Below are 22,229 nucleotides of genomic sequence, written 5' to 3'. Positions count from 1 at the left end.
GTGAAGACTTTTTAATTGGAAATGATCACTTGGCTATGGCCTAGTTTGGATTATGGCCAGGAAGTGGTCTGGTCACAAGTTAACTGGCCAATTCCTTATGGGAGAGTTAAATGTTTGTGCAGAGTTGGAGGTTCTAGCTCCATAGAGCTTAAGGATACTTCCATTTGAATACATTTTCAGCGTTCAGCAGACCCACAATTTTTTGGAGCTCTGAGTGCAGACAGCTCCGTCTGGGGTGGTGGGGAGGAGCATATGGAAGTAATCAGAGTCAAGAATAATCTGATGGCTGAAAATGCTCTTAAGGCTGACAATTGGGAGATTGTTCTGACAGACTTGCCTGCTGCATGTGATCTGCCGAATGCTGAAAAGGACATACCTCAGTTGCCCTCATCTGCTCTTTTCAGTCCCGACATGTCACATCCTGACATGACACACATCCTGACACTCGACAGAAATAGCACTCTCTAAAGTCTGTAATGACCTTTTCCTTGCCAAATCCAGAGGCCACTACTCCATCCTCATCCTCCTCGATCTATCCGCCGCTTTTGACACTGTCAATCATGATTTACTCCTTGCCACACTATCCTCATTCGGGTTTCCAGGGCTCTGTCCTCTCCTGGTTCTCCTCCTATCTCTCCTACCGCACCTTCAGAGTTCACTCTCATGGATCTTCCTCCACCCCCATCCCGCTATCTGTTGGTGTTCCCCAGGGATCTGTCCTTGGACCCCTTCTCTTCTCAATCTACACCTCTTCCCTGGGCTCCCTCATCCCATCTCATGGCTTCCAGTATCATCTCTATGCGGACGAAACCCAGCTGTATCTCTCCACACCAGACATCACCGCCGAGACCCAGGCAAAGGTATCAGCCTGCTTAACCGACATTGCTACATGGATGTCCAACCACCACCTGAAACTGAACATGTCCAAGACTGAGCTCATCGTCTTTCCACCAAAACCCACTTCACCTCTTCCTCCACTTTCTATCTCAGTTGATAACACCCTCATCCTCCACGTCTCATCTGCCCGCCTCGGAGTCATTTTCGACTCCTCCCTCTCCTTCTCGGCACACATCCAGCAGATAGCCAAGACCTGTCGCTTCTTCCTCTTCAACATCAGCAAAATTCGCCCTTTCCTCTCTGAACACACCACCCGAACTCTCGTCCACGCTCTCATTACCCCTCGCCTTGACTACTGCAACTTACTCCTCACCGGACTCCCACTTAGCCATCTATCCCCCCTTCAATCTGTTCAGAACTCTGCTGCACATCTTATATTCCGCCAGAACCAATATACTCATATCACCCTCTTCTCAGGTCACTTCACTGGCTTCCAATCCGATACCGCATTCAATTCAAGCTTCTCCTTCTTACCTACAAATGTACTCAGTCTGCTGCCCCTCACTACCCCTCTCTACCCTCATCTCCCCTTATGTTCCCACCCGAAACCTCCGTTCACAGGACAAATCCCTCCTCTCAGTACCCTTCTCCACCACTGCCAACTCCAGGCTCCGCCCATTCTGCCTCGCCTCACCCTATGCCTGGAACAACCTTCCTGAGCCCTTACGTCAAGCCCCCTCCCTGCCCATCTTCAAGTCTTTGCTTAAAGCCCACCTCTTCAATGCTGCCTTCGGCATCTAACTCTTACCTTCAGGATATCCAGACTGCCCCAATTTGACTGCCCCTATCGAACTGACTATTCACTTGTCCTTCAGATTGTAAGCTCTTTGAGCGGGGACTGTCCTTTTATGTTAAATTGTACAGCGCTGCGTAACCCTAGTAGCGCTTTAGAAATGTTAAGTAGTAGTAGTAGATTGCCAACCTTCACACAGAGAGAGATGATTTGATAGTCACAGTCCATTTGGATGAAACTCAGCCTCTCTAAGCCTATCTGCTGTTACTCAGTGACATCTCCTGGATTGGTGAACCACTTTACTGACGTCTTGTGAAGTTTGTGCAGATTCCATCTGTGAAGTGTCCTTCCACTTTTGTGCAGGTACCTTGGCAAGGTGCCACGCCTCTCATGGGGATCTGCAGCTTACCCTTAACCGTGGGTATAACAACTTTCGACTACCACTTCTCTATTGTCCGAGGCTTGCAATGGACCTCATGTTTGGGTTTGGATTGCCTTCTCAGACAGGGAGTATATGTGGATTTGGTGAGTCACGTCCTTTGGGAGGGTATACAAGGTTCCCCTTTGGAATCCCAGAAGGCGGGTGCCAGCCTGAAGTCTGAACTGATCAAACCTCAGATCTGTGAGGTGATGTGCACTGAAGATGTTTGGATGCTGGGGAAGGTGGAAGACATTTCTCTCAAGCTCTGCCTGAAACATGGCCAGACTCCTAGACAAGATGGTGTTCTTCACTCCTCATGCACACTTCTGGGACTTGAGCCTGTCTCTTGATGCTCTGCTATGCCTGGAGATGACTACATCCTCTTTTCACTTGTTGGTCACCAATCCTCAGCCTGAAGTTGTTTTTTTCTTTGGGAGAACCTTTTGGATTTCCGGTGGGAGAGTCCTTACCTGCAGTAGGGGTGAGTTTGTCTATCAGTGACAGACTGCCTTCCTCTTAGGACTTCTGCCGGGGGGGGGGGGGGGGGGGGGGAGACACCTGACTGTGATTTTATCTTTCCCAGAGGCCTTAGCTCTTTTGAGTTAGTCAGGCCATATGATACAAATGTCTCTTCAGGAGGACTTTATGATTTTATCTAGAAGGTTGTCTTTAATCCAGACTCCTAGTATGGTCCATTCCATTGCAACTTCAACTCTTCAGAAGAGCACTGAAGAGCAAGTGGAGATTCCATTCAACCAGCCATTCTCTGAGTTTGCTGCCATGGTAAAAGTTCAGTTTGAACAGGCTGATGCTTGTATTACTGATGAAGAAAAGAAGGCACATTTGACTGAGTTGTTTGTTATACCAGTACAAGGATCTCCTATGATTGTAGGTTTATTGACCTGCATGTTACCATCATTGCCAACCATACCATCATTACCATCCTGATGAAGTATTGGTACCTTCTGACAAGGATCGAGTATGAAGTTAATGTTGGACCTCATGGCCATTTCTGCCACTTCTCAATTGTTCCACAGAAGTGTTGTTACTTATTCATTTGTTGTACAGGACTAATGATTTGAACTTATCCAGTGCTACTACCTCCCATGAATACGTCACCATTGACGCCAACATTTGCAGAGTGCATTTGCCTTTGCCCAAAATAATTTGGACAGTAGCGCTAGAGGTAGAAAAGCCTACTATGATCAAGGGACTACCTCCAAGGAATACCAAATTGATGACAAGGTATTCTATTTCAATTTTGCCCAGAAACAAGGCTAAAGAAATGAAAATTGTGCCCTGTTGGCATGGTCCATTCCCTTGTAGGCTTCACCTGTGGCTTACCAAATTTGCCTAATGAAAAATTCTCAAGGTGAAGATTCCCTTACATGGGTCCACATCAATCTTGAGACCGTGTCTTTCCAGTCACTTTGTCCCAGATGTACGAATTGTTGGCATAGCCCAAACTAACCATGAAGCAGAATAGCTTCTTCTTCTTTTGTTTTTCAGCTAGAGAAACGAATGTTGCAGATTCTATTCTTGGTTTCCATGTTCATTGGAACAGTTCCCAAATTGACTGACCCTGTTCTCATACCTGGTGTTGTTTTCAAGATGTTCCTCACTTTCGGCATACTCAGTCCACTTGTGTTTCTGAACATTTGTTTCCCTTGATCCCTTATGTTTTTCCATGGTCTAGCTCTGACTCTCGGATTCCTTTTCCCAAGAATTTTGACGTTCATGTTGGGGAGATTTCTCTATTTTACCTTGACACAGATCCAGTTGTTCCTGAAACTGACGTACTGGATGTGTTTCATGGACATCTTATTGACATTATTCCTGAATTGTGTCCAGTCCTTATGTTTTAAGACTCTCTCTATCATCACCATCTTGTAGACCATCTTGTTCCTGTTTGCTATCTTTTTTGTGTGGGAAGTTTATCTACGCTGCATCATTCGTGACGGTCCATCACCATTGACTCTGAGATTGCATGATTTCTGCTGTCTCTGTTTATATTTCAATAATTTTTATTGATGAACATCCACAGTAAAAGATTCACTTATAGCAAGATAAGAAACATTTGAATACTAAGCACAATAAGCATGCAAGTTATACCACATTAGTTCTTAAAGTCATTGTCATCAGTTATTTTCCCCCCTTCATTATCTCCCATCCCCTTCTTCTGTTATAACACTCAACATCTACCAAGAGAGTAGCTCGAAGAGCCTGTACTCTGATGGCCCCCCGAGATCCCCCCCCAAGGTCTACACTTTATCCCTTATTCCCACCCCTCTACTCTCCCCTTCCCCGCCAAAACACTAGGTGTAAGTCAATAGGACAACAGTCAGAGTTATTCTATCAGTCAAATGTTCAAAAGGGAGCTTTTCGCTCTAGGGGGCAAAGAGTCCAAAAACGGGCCCCAGCGCAGACAAAATTTTTCAAACTCATTCATGTCACCTTCTTTTATCATCATACGTTCAGTTCGCAGACATTGTATCATCCGCATTCGCCAACTTTGAAGAGATGGGCCTTCCGACGATAACCACACTGCAAGAATGGACTTTTTGGCGATCAAAATAACTCGTCCAACAAAGCTAGTGAGGCCTTTCGACCTTGGGTTACTTAAGCAAGGCTTCCCAAACAGCAAGAGCGGCGAGCCAGACCACCGAGTTCTCCACAGAGCCGAGACCCCTGCAAGCAGAGTCGTCCAAAAGTTCTGAATTTTTGGACAGGCCCAAAACATATGACCTAATGTCGCCCCTTCAGCATAGCACTTGGGGCACCTCCCATCTGGAGAGGCCCCTGCATAGAATGCTCGTCTGGGTGGCATGTGCATCCGGAAAGCAAATCGATACTGTAGCTCCCAATGATCCGCCAGGGAAGACACTCCATGCAGTGATAACACATGTTCTTTGAGTAAGCCCGGTGACACCTCTACCGATAAGTCTCTGCTCCAAGCCTCTGCGTATTTGCCGAAATCCGGTTCTGTAATTGTATCTCTGATATGTCTGAGATGGAATCTCAATGGGACTTTTAGTTGTGATCCTAAGGTAAATGCCCCTGACAATTCCTCTTGTACATCTTCCGCCAGCAACTCCCATGGTAGGCTCCTTGTATAATGTAGTAACTGCCAGTAATGGAAATAGTCTTTAGGGTGAAATAGGCCTCTTTTTTGTAATTCCTGGAATGATTGTAGTTTCCCCTCTTTGGTTAAAATCTGTTGCAAGTAAGTAATGTCTCGCTCTTTCCATTGTTTAAAGATGTTATACATCATTCCTGGGGGAAATTCCGGGTTCCCGCACATTGGCAGCAATGGAGTAACCTTTGGTGAGAAGTGGTGCAATCTGCATATCCAGTGCCATGCCTTCTGCGCCTGGGGCAGGATGTTGGAAATGGTCAAAAGCGGGGAAGCCCCCCCACTCCCATGGAGGCAGCTACTGAAATGAATTGGTTCAAATAAATTCAATTCCATGGCTGTTGCTGAAAAATCCACAGTGTTACGGAACCAGTCCGTTACATGTCTCATAGCACTTGCAACCGCCAGGTGTCGCACACTTTGCAAGCCCAGCCCTCCATACTCTTTGGGAACATACATTTTGTCTAATGGGAATCTAGGTTTCTTTCCCCGCCACAGAAATTTCCTTAACAAACTATTCAATCGCCTTTCATCCTTATTAGTAAAGTGTAGTGGTAGCGTTTGAAACATATATGACCAGCATGGGATAACCATCATATTATAAAGCGCGACTCGCCCCAAAAGGGAAATTGGCAGACCCCGCCACTGCTCCAGTTTTCTAGCTGTATCCCTCATTAGCTTTCGAATGTTCACCTCATATAGACAGCTTAATGTCCGAGGAATTAATATTCCCAAATACTTCATCTCTGACCCCGCCTTCTGCAGTGAAAAATCCTTGGGGAAAGGGCCATCTCCATGATCGTGCAGCCTCATCATTTGAGACTTTTCCCGATTAATTTGAAATCCTGATATGTCACTAAAACTTTCTATCTCCTTCAAGAGGGCTGGTAGGGCTACCCTTGGATCTGTAGAAATGATCAACAAGTCATCTGCAAAGGCAAATGTCTTTACCCGAGCTCCTCCCACTGACACCCCTGCCACCCCTTCCCCCCGCTGGATGCTTCTAATCAATGGCTCTATAGCAAGTACAAAAAGTAGTGGGGACAGGGGACATCCTTGTCTAGTCCCTCTCTCTATAGTTATTTGTTTAGTTCTCCCTCCATTAATCAGCACAGCTGCTTTGGGGTTAGAATACAGTGATCTAATGGCCCCTAAGGCCCAGCCTCTCACACCCACGAACTGTAGTACCTCAAACATATAGTCCCATCCCACCTTATCGAACGCTTTTTCAGCGTCCAGGCTGACCAACATTGTTTCGCAGCCCGCATGCTGAGTCTGAGCCAGGGCCAATAACAATCGCCGCACATTGGTTCCTGAGTGTCTATCACGGACAAATCCCACTTGCTCCTGGCCAATGAGCCCAGGTAGGCACTCCTGCAATCTATTAGCCAGCAGCTTTGCGAGAATTTTTACATCTATATTAATTAATGAGATCGGTCTGTATGAGCCCGCTTGATTTTCGGATTTCCCTGGCTTAAGCAATAATGTTATTAGGGCTTCGTTAGCATAAGCTGGGAATTGCCCCTGAGCTACTACCTCTTCAAAGTATGAATGTAAGGGGCCCACCAGGTGCGGACTCAAAATCTTATAGAATTCGCTAGTGAACCCGTCCGGGCCTGGAGCTGAATTTGAAGGGAGAGTCCGAATAATTCCCTGCAGTTCCTTTCCTGTAATAGGGCCGTTTAGTTCCTCCACTTCCAATGCCGTCAGCGCTGGCATGCCGGCTTCTCTCAAATAATCTGTAATAGTTACTAAGGATGGGGAGGGGAGCTTTTTATATAGATCCCTATAGAATTTATAGAACACCTGTTGCACTCCTTCCCTCCCATTTTGAATGTGGCCAGCCTGATCCTCTACCGCCACTACCACTCTAGGCCCATCCCAGGACTTAACCACCCTTGCTAACATTGCTCCGGCCTTATTCCCGTATCTCTGGAAACGAAATTTTCTGGTCACTAAAGCTCTGGAGGCTCTTTCATGTAATAGGGAGTTTAAAGCTATTTGGGCTATTTTCATCTGTTCCCGGTTGTAATTTGTTGGGGCCGCGGCGAACCTACGCTTAGCTTTCCCCAAATTACGTTCCAAATTAAAGATCGCCCCTGTAATTCTACGTTCCCGCTTCACCGTAAATGCAATCACTGCGCCCCGTATAACCGCTTTCGCTGCCTGCCAGAACAGTGTAGGGTCATCCTTGTGTCTCCCATTAAATCGTACGTATTCCCCCCAGCTCTTTAACAAATACTGTTTAAACGCAGGGTCAGTAGCCAGGTATGTGGGAAACCTCCACCCTCTTCCCCCCACCCCTGGATCTCGGTCTTCTAAGTCCAGCCAGACCATAGAATGATCCGATATTTCTTCCGGGCCAATCTCTACTGCACTCACATGCGGGAATACCCTTCGGTCTACCAAAATATAATCCAATCGGGAGAGAGTCCCGTGAGCCCTCGAAAGGTGGGTATAATCCCGCTCCCCTGGGTGTAAAACACGCCAAGAATCCACCACTTCAAGAGCCTGCATGAATTGAGCTAAAATTCGTGATTCTGGGCCCCTCCGGGTAGCCCTCCCAGAGGAGGAGCTATCTAAAGTGGGATCGGCTACTAGATTAAAATCACCCATTACAAGTAAAGGTAATGATCTATGTGGAAGACACAACTGGAGCAGGTGGTCATAAAAAGGTCTACCATGCTGGTTGGGGGCGTATAGCGCTACTACCAAATATTCAACATGATGGAGCCAAAGACGTACCACCACATACCTCCCCGCAGGGTCACTACCCACCAAGTGCGCCTTAGCCACTGCCCCCCTTCGTATTAAAATTGCCACCCCACTTCTCCTGTTTTCAGCCTCTGCCCCGTATACCTCTCCTACCCAAGCACGTTTCAATTTCTTCAGTTCCTCCTGTGATAATCTCGTTTCCTGTATGCAGGCCACATCAGCCCTGTGTCTCTTTAAAGCCTGCAAGATCTTTGTCCTCTTAATTGGAGATGTTATGCCCCCTACATTCCAAGTTATAAATCTAGTCCGGGCACCCTTTGGTCATCAATATAGTACGTTCCATAAGTAAAATATCTAATAACGTACGGGTAGCCCAGGCGCCCAGCTCCACCTGAGTCTCCCTCTATCTTAACCTGTGGCCCTATGCCTACTCCCTGACTCTTAACCCACTGATGTTTTTTAATCCCTCCCTCCCCCCTCTTCCTCCCACCCTTGCCCTCCCCCCGCCCTCCCTTAATTCCCCCCCTCCCATCTACCCATGCCCTCTTCTTTCGCAACATCTACCAGAAGAGTGCTGGTCTATTGATGGCAGGGGTCCCCTTCCCCGCCCCATCACTCGCACCTGTAACATCCATTCCTTTTTACCCTTACATTCAAATACAATTTGTGCATAATACATAACAGTCCCCAAACAAACTGGTTTCAATGGCAATATAACATAACATATGCCAACTGGGTGCACCATTTACCAACTGTCAATGTGCAACTGTTACCTATCCTCGGGCTCCACCTCGGCCCTCCTTCTGTGATTTCCATCAGCCATTTTGTCCCGGAGGAGAGGGAGAATTCTCCCTTAATAGGCCCTGAGCCTCTTCTGGCGAGTGGTACATTTTCCAGCCTCCTGCTTCCAGCACTTCAAGCTGGGCCGGATATAGTAACATGAATCTTTGATTTTTCGATGCCAGATGGCGGCACACTGGCCCAAACGCCTTCCTGCGCTCTTGCAGGGCCGCAGAATAATCTTGAAAAATTTTTACAGCTGCTCCGTCGAATGACAATGAATCCCATTTGGAGCGGGCCCCTCTCAAGATTTCCTCCTTATGCAGGAAGTTATGTATTTTAATTATAACCACTCTTGGCCGGTTGCCTCCTACAATCTTCCTACCCAGGCGATGCGCTCTCTCCAGGCACAGCGGGCCAACGCTGTCCGAAAGCGCGAACTCTGATTTCAACCAATTCTCCAGCTGGGTAGGTAGGGCACGATCAGACACCGACTCCGGAATCCCAATCAAGCGGAGGTTAGACCTCCGAGATCTATTTTCTAAGTCATCCAAGTGTTTTGTTTGCATTCGCAGCATTGTCTGCAGGTCTTGTACCGCGGATTCTCTGTCCCTGCTCGAGTCCTCCAACTCAGACACACGCACTTCGAGTTCCCCCGTTCTTCTAGTTGTTTCTCCTAGCAGCGACTCCACACCCGCCATCTGTGCAGAAAGTTTTGTTAGCTCAGGCTGTAATGCCGCTTTCACGGCTTCTGTAATTTGCTGCACCTGTAGCGGGTGGAATCTCGGAGGGGAGTCCGCTGTCGGGTCAGGCGCCATTTTGGCTTCCCCTGTTCCACGCTGTTAATCGGCGCTTTTTTTCCCGGATTTCAGCGCGGATGCCCGAGTCTCTTTTGTAACAAAAGGATCCATCGATGAACAGTAGTTAAGCCTTCAATTTCGGAATGGTTCCGTTCGGGTTTCACTCGTTTTTCTGGGGATAAAGGAAGGGGAACCCCAGAGAGAAGAAAGACGCGACTTCCTTTCTCAGACCATCACGTGACCTCCTGCTGTCTCTGTTTATTTATTTTATTTATTTATTTAGATTTTGCTCACACCTTTTTCAGTAGTAGCTCAAGGTGAGTTACATTCAGGTACTCTGGATATTTCTCTGTCCCAGGAGGGCTCACAATCTAAGTTTGTACCTGAGGCAATGGAGGGTTAAGTGACTTGCCCAAGATCACAAGGAGCAGTAGTGGGTTTTGAACCAGCCACCTCTGGATTGCAAGACCAGTGCTCTAACCACTAGACCACTCATCCACTCCTGCTGTCTCTGTTTTCAGTACTATGTCATGTACTAATTTGCTGATGCTTATGCCATGCATTAAGTAGTACCATATGATTTGATTTTGGCTATAGTTTCATGTGTTAAGACAATTTACTAACACAATATTATTTGTTCTAGTATTCATTCATCTGCTGTATTAGCATTTTTGAAATTACTTTTGAACATTGCTATATGAAGTATATGCTTCTAGTTTTCAATTATTCAGAGTGTTAATTTGGAGTTTGCTGTTATATTCATATTTTGATGCACCTCTATAGTCTTGACCATGAGTGCTGGTTCTAACCTGTCTAGTTGTATTGTTAGTTAGTTTGGAGATGGAATGGATTCCCTTGTAGTTAATTCCACTTCCGGGGGTAGGGGGGGAGCTGCAGGGGTATTTTCCTAATATCTCACCTTTGCTGGTCAGAGGCCTGTTCAAGCCTGAACCATCTTTTGAAGAGCTACTATGGATTCTACAATCTGTGGCCTGAATACAATAGAAACTAGCTTTCTACTAAGGAAAACTAATTTTTGGCACAGCTGTGCTGCTGACTTCATCAAGGACATGTCTATGTGCACTGGCCGTCCATCTTGGCTCCTGGGAGCATGCAGAGAAGTGAATTTCTCAGGAACAGTGTCTCCAGTAACAACTGTGAGCAATGGAGGGGAGCTTGCTACAATCAGACTCATGACTGATAAGTTATTTTAGGTGGACACTCACAAGCCCTTTTTGTCATGACCGTGGGTTATCTGCTGGACAGAGATACCCGGTTGGTGATATATCCATGTGTAACCTGACCGAGAGCAGGGCCAAGGATAAGGGATGAGAGAGAAATCAAAAGGAATGAAGGCAGGAGAAAGGAGAAGAAGAAGATTTGCCTGGTGTATGGTTTATTTATTTATTTATTGCATTTGTATCCCACATTTTCCCACCTCTTTGCAGGCTCAATGTGGCTTACAATGTGTCGTTAATAGTAGATAGTAGAATGAGAGATAACAGTTAGTGTTACATAAAAGAACTGCATAATCGAAATTTAAACAAGTAGATATAAGTAAAAAACAGTTCTGATAATAGGTATGGTGGAGATGCCATAGAAGATAATGTTATCGAAATTCGAACAAGTAGATGTGGGCAAAAAACATTGCTGATAGTAGGTAAGGTTGCGATGTTTTACATTTATAGTTACTGATCTTGTTGGTATGCCTTGTTGAATAGGTGGGTCTTCAGGGATTTGCGAAAGTTGATTAGTTCACAAATAGTTTTTAAGTTACGCGGCAATGCGTTCTATAACTGTGTACTCAGGTAAGAAAAGTTGGATGCATGCACTAGTTTGTATTTTAGGCCCTTGCAACTGGGGAAGTGAAGATCAAGGAATGTGTGGGATGATCTTTTAGCGTTCTTGGGTGGTAGGTCTACTAGATCTGACATGTAGGCAGGAGCATTTCCGTGAATAATTTTATGAACTAGAGAGCATACCTTGAACGTGATACGTTCTTTGAGTGGAAGCCAGTGTAGTTTCTCCCTCAGGGGCTTAGCACTTTCATATTTTGTTTTTCCGTATATGAGTCTAGCTGCGGTGTTCTGGGCGGTTTGTAGTCTCTTAATGATTTGCTCTTTACAGCCAGCGTAGAGTGCATTGCAGTAATCTAGGTGACTAAGCACCATTGATTGTACCAGGTTATGGAAGATGATCCTTGGGAAGAAAGGTCTTATCCTTTTTAGTTTCCACATTGAATAGAACATCTTTTTAGTTGTGTTGTTCACATGAGTATCAAGTGTAAGATGTCGATCAATGGTAACTCCAAGAATTTTCAGGGTGTCCGATATGGGAAGGGATAGTTTTGGTGTGTTTAAGGTGGTTAATTTGCTCGTGTTATGTTGGGAGGTAAGTATAAGGCATTGCGTTTTTTCTGCGTTGAGTTTCAGCTGAAATGCATCCGCCCATGAGTGCATGATATGGAAACCTTGATTGATGTCATCGGTAATTTCCATTAAATCATGTTTAAACGGGATGTAAATCGTTACATCATCTGCGTATATGTATGGATTGAGGTTTTGATTGGATAATAATTTGGCCAAGCGTGTCATCATTAGGTTGAAGAGACTCGGCGAGAGGGGGGATCCTTGGGGGACTCCACAATCAGGTGTCCATGTGTCTGAGGTGGTCGAGTTAGATATCACTTCGTAAGATCGTGTGGTTAGGAAGCCTTTGAACCACTTGAGGACGCTGCCTCTGATTCCGAAGTATTCAAGGATGTGTAGTAATATTCCATGATCAACCATATCGAAAGCACTGGACATATCGAATTGTAGAAGCAGTATGTTATAGCCAGTTGCGATTAATTGTTTAAATTTAGTCGTGAGAGTAACTAGTACTGTTTCGGTGCTGTGGTCAGATCGGAATCCTGATTGGGAGTTGTGCAGTATGGAGAATTTATTTAAGTAATTGGTGAATTGATCGGTCACCATTCCTTCCGTTAGTTTGGTTATCAGAGGGATAGATGCTACTGGGCGGTAGTTGGTTAGTTCGCTTCCACTTTTCTTTGCATCTTTGGGTATAGGGGTGAGTAAAATATTTCCTTTCTCTTTAGGGAAGAGACCATTTTGTAGCATATAGTTCAGGTGTTCCGTAAGGTCTGCAATGAATTGTTGAGGGGCAGACTTTATTAGGTTGTTAGGACATATGTCTAGTTTGCAGTGAAATTTGGCGAACCTTTTGAGCTTTTGGGAGATGTTGTTCTCTGATAACGTCTCAAAGTTGGTCCAAGTTCTCTCCGCTGCGTATTCACCTGGGTTTGGGTCTAGACAGTCAAGGAGTTCTGCGTAATTTATGGTATTGACAAGTATCAGGAGACGTAGTTTTGTGATTTTCTCATTGAAGTATTTTGTGATATTGTCTGCTGCTGGTTTATCTGTGCTGTTTGAAGTTACTGGTGTAGTACCTAGTAATTTGCTCACTAGTTGGAAGAGTTTGTGTGTGTCCTTGTAGTCTGGTCCAATTTTAGTTTTATAATATATTCTTTTGGTTTGTCTTATGGTGTATTTATATTTTCTTTGTATTTGCTTCCAGTCAGTGAATGTGGAGTCGTCTTTCTTTTTTTTCCCATGCTCGTTCTAGCCTTCTAACTTGCGTTTTTAGTTTTTTCAGTTCTTCGTTGAACCATGGTATTGAGTTCCTTCTGTGTGAGGTTCTGGTTTGAAGTGGAGCTATGTTGTCTAGTGTGTTTCTGTTTCTGCTTCTATTGTCCCATTCTTGGAGAAATTGGTTTGTATCTGCCTCTGTAGACCATCCATTATCATAGAACTGTTGCCAGAATGTTAACGGATCAATTTTTCCTCTCGTAGTGTAGGTAGTTCGTTCTTGTTTGTAGGTTGATTCTTTCATTTGCCATAGAAGGGAGAAGTTTGCTATATAATGGTCGGACCACGGTATGGGGGTCCATTTTATATCCTTTAGTGCCATATTTAAGTCAGGGGCGAATTTATGTGTGATGATATCTAGTGCATGTCTTTTAGAGTGGGTTTGTTGCGTAGTTGGCTTGTGAAAATCCCATAGTTGAAGGAATTCTTCACATTCTTGGGCGTTTGTTGAGGTAGGATCTTCAAGGTGTAGGTTAATATCCCCTACTATAAGTACGTTTGAGGTAGAGACACATATGTTCGATATGAAGTCCATAAAGTGTGTTTGGCAGTCTTGGCAATTACCTGGCAGTCTGTAGAGCAGGACTATGTTAAAGTGTTCCATTAGGTTTGGGTGGTTGATTCTAACTGAGGCAATTTCGAGTTGGGGCAGCATGGTTTCGGCTATAGTTGTGATGGTGAACTGGGATCTGTAGATTATGGCTATTCCTCCTCCTCTTTTTCCATTTCTTGTCCAGTGGATAATTTTGTATCCTGGGGGGCATAGATCTAGAATTATGGGGTCTTTAAGGTCATGAATCCAGGTTTCAGTAATGAGTAGGAGATCGAGTTTGTTTGTTGTGATCCAGTCTATTGTTGTTGTTTTGTTAACTGCTGATCTAGCGTTTATATATCCTAGCTGGATAGCTTGGTAGGGTTCGGTTTGGGATGGGGATGTGTTGATTTTTATTAATTGTCTGTTTTCTTGGTATTTGGTTTTGTTGTTTCCTTTCTTCCCTTTCTGTTGGTTATTTCTGTGCATGGTTGTTTTTCCTTTTAATTGGTTGTTATTCTTTTGTCCTGTCGTACTATGGTTGAGTTGTCTGAAGGTTTTGTGTGCAGTGGGTAGATTATTATCTGTGTGGGGGGTTGTCCAGGCGTAGTAGATTAGGGGAAGAAAATAGATTGTTAAAAGCAGCTTGTTAATGTTCATGTTGGTATTGATTAGCGTAGTACAGTAATCTGGTTAAGAGTGTTGGTTGGCGGTGTGTGACGGTGTTAGCTGACGAAGTTTTACGGTCAGCAGTGCAGTATGGTGAAGTATGATAGGGTGTCTTTACAGTGGTCGTTGGTTGGAGGAGATCAGTATAAGTTATTATAACAGTTTAGGATAATTCAATATTACAATTATAATTAGTAATACAATGCAGGTATCAGAAAAAATTCGGTGTTACAGTGCAGATACAGTGAGATACAGTGTGGGAATTAGAGGTTCAAAGTTCACAGCAAAGGCTGTTAATAATACAATACAAGTATTAGAATACAGTACAAGTAACAGAGTAATTCGAGAGTTCAAGTGTTAGAGAGTTCGTTGCAAAGCTGTTAATACATTACAGGTATCAGAATGCAATACAAGTATCAGAGTAATTTTTGCTACGATGCAGCAGGTTATTATGAGAAAGAGCATGGGAATTAGAGGTTCAAAAGATCACAGCAAAAGCTGTTCAGGCGTTAGAGGTCTTAGACCGGCCTGAGTGGCTTTGGCTTTTGCCAGTCTTTGTTTTCAATCTCCTATGTTGTCGTCAAGTCTGTTGGAGCAGTTCTTTTGGGGAGGATCTTTTTTTTTTTTTTCTAAACAAGTGGTTTACTCACATTTTGGTGTGTTGTGGTGCTGTTATTCTGGTCAAGAAGACTGAGTCTACCTCCTCTGGTGTCTTCGTGCACTGTCCCTTAATTCTCATAGATGTTCCTCCAGGTTGTGAGTTATGGTTTTGGCCGCAGTTGCTGTGCAGCGAAGATTCTTAGTTGTTCGGCGGCGTCTGGGTTGTAGAGTGTTCCGTTGGTGTCCGGTCTCAGATGTGTGATGTTGGTTGGCGAGGGAGCACTCGATCAGGTCCGAGGTAAATTAAGACGGGTTGGTCTCATAATTTTTACTGGAAGGGCCTGCTTCGGTTCTATACGGCGTGCTTGTCGCGTCCACGTGGCTCACTTGATATTGGAGGCGCCGGATTTTTAGGCCTGGGAAGGTTTCGCTAGGGTAGGCCTCTCAATCCACCCGGCCAGGTTTTTTCAAATCAGTTCAGGTCGTCGAATTCGCGTCACCGACCATCCATTTCCTAGTCCTCCTGGACAGCATGAGGGGCCAGTGTGCGCTGTAGCCGGTCGGGTGAGCTGGAGGTTTGGCGTCTTTACCAGGAGGAGTCGTTCCCTCGGTCCGGGCCTATCGTTGCACGAACAGGACGTTTGCGTTTGGGGGCTGTGGGTTCTATGTATTCTTTACCCGCTCGGTGCTGGCGCGGTTGTCCCGATGGTGCCGCTAGATTCCTGATTTCCGAGGTCTCTGCTGGGATCTTTTCTTCTCCGCGCTGATTCGTTCCTGGGCCGTTCCTGCTGGGGAGTGCATTGGCGGTGAGTAAGTCCTCAGGCTCGGCCAGGACAGTGCTCAAGAGTGATTCCGTTCCTGGGGATTCCTTGCCTAGGGATCTTTCGAGGTTGGGTTACGGCAATGAGGCAGTGGGAGCGTTGGGACGACCGATTTCGGTGGTTCTCAGCGGAGCTCCTCACTGTGCGTCCTTCTCAGTCGACCTCCTCGCCTACTGGTTCTGTCTCAGAGGAGTTAGAGGCTGACTTTTTGACCTGAACACCAGTAAAAGCTGACAAGATTAGTTCAGCTGCAGCTCTGTTGATTCCCAAAAGACTGTGTAACTGGTGCACGGAGCAAAGACCTTGGACTTTATTCCTGAGCAGGGGATAGACTTGCAGGTACTGTCTCTTCATGTTCAAGTGTACAGCGCTGCGTATGTCTAGTAGCGCTTTAGAAATGATAAGTAGTAGTAGTAGGTACTCTACTGGAGTCTAGAAGGGGGAATCTGATTCATTGCTGGAAGTCTGGAACATACGGATTGCAAAGGGTGAGAGAAGCAGAATTTTCCTTATAATTCTGGTTTAGCGAGTTTATGGTTTTTCCCTGCAACTTTGGTTATAACAGGATCTGTGATTAGCCTAACTTTGCTGCTAAGTGTGTAATCTTCTTAGGATATTATAGTGGTGTATCCTATATAATAATTCTCACCTCCAACGTTCTGAAGCTGCCTGGGACTGTGGCTTCCGCTGGAGGTGGTCTGCTAGGTGCAGTAGATCACACTGACGTCACTGGCTGCATTCTGATGTGCTCCCAGCAGACCACTCCCACTCCACCCTTCTCTCGCCCTCCCCTCCATTAACAGCCACCTGCTTAAAAGTTCTTAACTCCTGCACGTAGGGACGCCACCGCTACAGACAGCCTTTTCTTCCACTTCTGTTTCAGCTGTTCCTGTGGTCCTGCCACCACCGGAACAGCTGAAACACAAGCGAAAAACAAAACTGTCGGAAGCAGCGTCCCTGCGTGCAGGAGGCTCCCTACCCCCCTCCTCCTTCTCCTCTTACCGGGGTCCCGGCGGAAGCATTGAAAAGCGAGCAGGCTCAGCGAGTCTACTGCCTTTCCTTCTTTGAGCTCTGACTCTGGTCCCGCCCTTGCTGAAACAGGAAATGAGGGTGGGACCAGTCAGAGCTCAGAGCGAAGAGAAGGGAAGGCAGCAGAGTCGCTTAGCCTGCTCGCTCTTCAATGCTGCCGCCTGGACCCCGGTTACAGAGGGGGAGAGGGGGGCGATGTGCACATTGGGGGATGGGGGGAGGGAGGTGGGACTGGAACTCGGAGGGAGGACAGAGCGAAGGAGAATGACAGAGGGAGGGAGGGAGGGGGGACTGGAACTCGGAGGGAGGACAGACTGAAGGAGAGTGACAGAGGGAGGAAGGAAGCTGTGGGACTTGGAGGGGAGGAAAGGGGACCGTGGGACTTGGAGGGGACAGAGGGAGAGAGCGAGGGGGGGGGGGGGAGGAAAACCTTGCTAGCGCCCGTTTCCTTTCATACAGAAATGGGCCTTTTTTACTAGTATATATATATATATATATTGGTAATCAGTATTTTTGTAGTGCAAAGTCTATTTTTGTAATTTGCTTTCCATTTTGCCATATTGTTATTTTTATATATATAATAAATATACTTCCATTGTGGCATTATTCCTTTCATTGGTGCAGCCTGTCAGCCGAGCTTAGTGCCACCTAAGAGGTACTGTCATATTCCTAGCAAACGAGTCCAGAGTAATTACTGTATAAGTGATTTTCTGCCCATCTAAGTACTTCAAAAATTCCGAGCAGATAGAAAGTAGAGAGTATTCCAGCAGAAAGATACCTGGAAATAGAAAGTGCAATGGCGAGTGAATTCTAACTGGGCTTGTTTGGGATTTGAAATAACTAAACGATGATCATTTATGTTGCAGAATCTGAAACTACTTCTCCTATAGAAATGCACTGGACCTTTGGGGGGGGGGGGGCAGGAGGCTTTTTTCTCTGGAATCAGCAGACTGATCTATACCATTTTTGAACGTGATCTATCTTTTTATGTTTTCCCCAAGGCCAAGTTTCATCCCACTCTAATTTTCATTTAATTTTGTCCCCATACAGACAGACATTTTTAGACCTCTTTTGCATAATTCTTTCTAATTTCTGAAACAATTGTTCAGGTTAAATTTTAGGGAAATCACAAAAAGTATAAATCTGTGTATATAACATTTCTTACAAACTCCTCTCAGCAACTATACCAGACAATTTTCAAATCTGTTTAGGAATATGCAAAGCTTCTGAGTAGTTTTACCCAATTCTCAAATGAAGGGTATGCATACCTTTCCTTCAAAAACTGCCACAGAGATTTGTATCTGCTTTTCTGTGAACCTTTTCTCTAGCCAAAATAATGCACATAGTTTTGAAAATGCATAACTACATATACTGTTGCTTTCCTTGGCTTATTCCCACTTAGGTCCAAAACATAAGGATAACATTAAGCACACTACGGAACACATCTACTTTTACCCACATACACAGGGTGAGCAATTTTCAAAAAGTTCTTTTACCTATGTAAAACGACATTGGCTTAGATAAATGGCATTTAGTAACTGGCTTTTCGATGCCTCACATATCATTACAATGAAGTACAATACCTGGATTAGACACTAGCTGTGTGCTTTCAGTGGTAGGCACTTTGAAATCCAGTTCCCAGATTGGAGAGCTCTCACCATAAATTTCTTCTTCCAACATGGAAAGGAACCTATGTAAACAGAGGGTTGACATATATCAATTAACACATGGATGGAGTAACCAACTCTAGCCCCTAAACCAGGGGTGGGAATCCAAGATCCTCGAGGGCCACAACCCTGTCGAGTTTTCAAGATTTCCATATTGAATATGCATGAGATCTATCTGTATACCATAGAAGCACTACATGCAAATCAATCTCATGCATATTCATTCTGGAAATCTTGAAAATCTGAGTGAGTTGTGTCCTTCGAGGACCAGGGTTGCCCACCCTGCACCATGGCCAAATGTGCATAACAGCATTGACAAATTAATTTGCATGCCTTGATTCTTAATAAAAAGTTGTGACAGAAGGATCCCAAAAATTATCTTACAAAACTTGAACTTTAAAAGGTCATCAAACAGCCACCTTACAGGAATGCATAAAACTTTCCTTCTACATATAAATAAATATTTGCTGGGATGGAATTTCTCAAATTCCCAATTACCTAAAACCTCTATGAGGGCGCCCAAGCTTGAAAATGGGCAGACTCTTCTGTATTTGTACTTCTCCACCTCACTTCACAGAAGCAGACCTGGCGAGGCAGGACTTGTTTCTTCCCAACCTATGCAGGGCTGATGCATGAACAGGTTTACCTGGTATTCAGTATTTCCAATATAAATATTCATAAAATATGTCTGTAAACATTTGATCCATTAACCAGGCAAATTTGCATAGGTTGTCTAACCAAAAAAAAAAAAAATCTGGCCAGCTAGCAAAACTCAAAAACTTTCACTGGGTATCCACCTGGTTTCTAAAAATTCCTGCTGGTGCCTAGGTGCTCAAGAGTTTGGATAAAAATCTAATAATGATGATGGAGATGGTTGCTGTTTTTATTTTTGTTCTCTAACACAGCTAAAAGTGGAGTACTGTGGGATGCAGTCAGGCATCCTGCAATAACTTCAAAACATACAAATGCTAACTGTGCGCTGCAGAATTTTTTTTTCCAGTGCGTGTCATGGGCAGATAGTGGGCATTACTGCACTAACATCTATATAACCAAAGTTGCAGGAACAATGACCACTAGGAGGCAGATGGTAGTGGTGGTTGGGAACTCCCTTCTGAGGGGTACAGAGGCATCCATCTACAGATTAGTCATGATGTCCTGGGAAGTGTCTGCCAGGTGCCAAAACATGCCAAAGCTCATCAAGCCTAATGACTATTATCCAGTGCTGCTCATCCATGTTGTTGCCACAAATGATACTGCTAGGCACCCCTCCAAATACAGTAAAACCCGTTTAATGTCACTTCAGTTAAAATCACACTCCGCATAATATCACAGCATTTTTTTATCTCCCGTCAGCACCCACTGTAACTAACATGGACTTATTCCACCTATTGTCACTCCACGTAGCCGTGTGGTGATTCAAGATCTACTAAACGTCACAAAGTGGAAAGCAGTGGGCAAAACTGAAAGAAGCTATTGTAAGGGCAACAACCCTTTTTGTAAAGAAAGTAAATAAAAGTAAGTGGAAAAGAAGTCTGCTTTGGTTCCCATAAATAGCAGTGGTGTAGCCACAGGTGGGCCTGGGCCCACCCAATTAGGGATCAGGCCCACCCAACAGTAGCACACGTATTAGTGGTAGCAGGTGGGGATCCCAAGCTCCACTAGCTGAAGACTTCCCCCTGATGGTAATGAAAACGCTATTCTCCACAATACCAGCATCTGTGCATGCTCAGTTTTCAGCGCATGCCTGCAGCAGACTGCTAAGGTGGAAAGAAGCGTTTTCCCACCAGCTGAGATTTTGTTTTGGTGGTGGGTGAAGGGGAGAACACTTGGTGCCCACCCACTTCTTGTCTAGGCCCACTCAAAATCTGTTGTCTGGCTACGCCCCTGATAAGTAGTAGCTGAAAAGGTAGGAAAAAGATGTTAGCCTTCATAAAGTACAAGAGATCACAGAAAGAGGAACCCACCCCACAATAGCCAGGCCCCCTGCAACCAGTCACAGAATCTATGGCAAGGCAGAATTGTTGTGAAGAGCCTGAGCTCTTTCATTAAAACTTGGTGACCATGGGTCAATTTTAGCAGACAATGGAAAAGGTGCCGGTACTCAATACCCCCAAGTACCCCCTCAAAAAAAGCCTTGGATATTTTAGTGATAGGAGGAAGTGCAAAAGCAGTATAGGAATGGAGGTGTGGTGGACTCTGAACGATTTTCAGAAGACCATGTTTGTGAGGAGATAGCTAAAGTAAAGGTGGCAAAAGTGATAGGGCTGGATGGCATATATCCAAGGATACTAAAGCATGCCTTGACAAATTTTTATTAAAACTTAGGAGCCAGCAGTCAAGACCTCTCTCGGTTCTTCTTCAACACCCCTCCAATACTGTTCACAGTGAATTCTGGGGGGGGGGGGGGGGGGGGGGGGGCAAGGAGGAACGAGAATCCCCTGCCAGAACAGCAACCGCTCTTTTAGAAAATGATTAACTAAGGACCCTGTTTACTAAGCCATGCTGTAGGTGCACTGTTTTAAGAGTGCGCTAACATTAGAGACACCCATGGGAATATATGGTTGTCTCTAGTGTTAGTGCACGTTAATTTTTAGCATGCGCTAAAAACGCTAGAGTGCCTTAGTAAACAGGGCCCTAAGACTCTTTTCCTATTCTGTATCTAAGAGCAAAACAATTTCAGAAAATCAGTCCCAGAAGCCCACAGTGTCCCTTCCCAAAACATGCTATCAGCTGTGTGACAGCACCACCTTGATGGGTGAAGCAAAGAGACACAATCCCATAAAGCCAAACAAGTTCTGCATCCACAAAACCACCTTGGCCCTCCCCCAACAATGGGTGCAGAGATAGAAAATTTCCCCATAAAACTTACCATATAGAAACATTTCTGATTTTAGTGTAATTTTGCTAACATCAACAAAAACATTCTCATTTCCACGCATACTGTGAAGTCATAACTCTACAAAAAAGTCACTCAGAACCTAGATCAAATCTACCATGCCAGCACCAACTTCTAAAACGAAGACCCTATCTACAAAAAGGCAATGCCCTAAATCAGTGGTTCTCAACCTTTTTTTAATTTTATTTTGGGGCACACTTTCAATCTCACCTGATCCTCGTGGCACACTAAACCAAATTTCACAAATTTGTCAAATTTGCTAGTCATTGGGCACTGTTCACATATCTGTGAAGTGTCAGAAAATGCACTTTAAACTAAAGTGTACAGAAGAGTGTAAGATCCATGGCAGGATTTACTACATAAAGCAGTAAAACAAAATCGTTCCTTTGTTCCACATGTGCACATGTCCAGCCTGTTCCCCCCACCCCTACACAAAGCCAGCTTGTTCACTTATCTGCAATCTTTTTCTGCTCCCTCCTCTCACACACAAAGTCAGCCCCATCCCTGTCTCTCATCACCCTCCCCTGAATTCACATAGCCAGACTGTTCCATTCGGAGTCCAGATTCACTGGTATGCTGGCATCCAGCTCTCCAGTAGCTAAGCATAAGAAGTCCAGCATCAAAGCTTGCATTGGCAGTCCCGTTTCCAGATCTTTTGGTACTTTCCACATCAGGAAGTTCCAACGAGGATGCAGGAACTCCGGAGGCTTATTCGGGGGCTCCACCTCCACCCCTCAGTAACTTGGGCACTGGCGCAGCTCTCCTTGATATTACAGTGGTTCCCCTCCCAGGCCAGGACTATTTCCGCATCCACAGTATGTTGTCTTCATCCCTGGGCAGGGGTCCAACTTGCCAGGGGCTCGAGGCTGCTCTCAGATATGGAAGATGA

General features: G+C 45.0%; 1 protein-coding gene across 1 annotated transcript in view; it reads right to left on the bottom strand.

Moving 5' to 3' along the window:
* Positions 1-22,229, bottom strand: part of LOC115471985 (histone acetyltransferase KAT2A-like) — a 754,860-nt gene that overhangs the window by 451,077 nt on the left and 281,554 nt on the right. Inside the window, 1 exon segment of the mRNA XM_030205993.1 lies at positions 18,361-18,467. Within this exon segment, the coding sequence (XP_030061853.1) occupies positions 18,361-18,467 (107 nt within the window).

Source organism: Microcaecilia unicolor, chromosome 6 (assembly GCF_901765095.1).
Source record: "Microcaecilia unicolor chromosome 6, aMicUni1.1, whole genome shotgun sequence".
NCBI lineage: Eukaryota > Metazoa > Chordata > Amphibia > Gymnophiona > Siphonopidae > Microcaecilia > Microcaecilia unicolor.
Note: the sequence above shows the minus strand (reverse complement) of the source record. Positions and strands in the feature narration are given on the sequence as shown.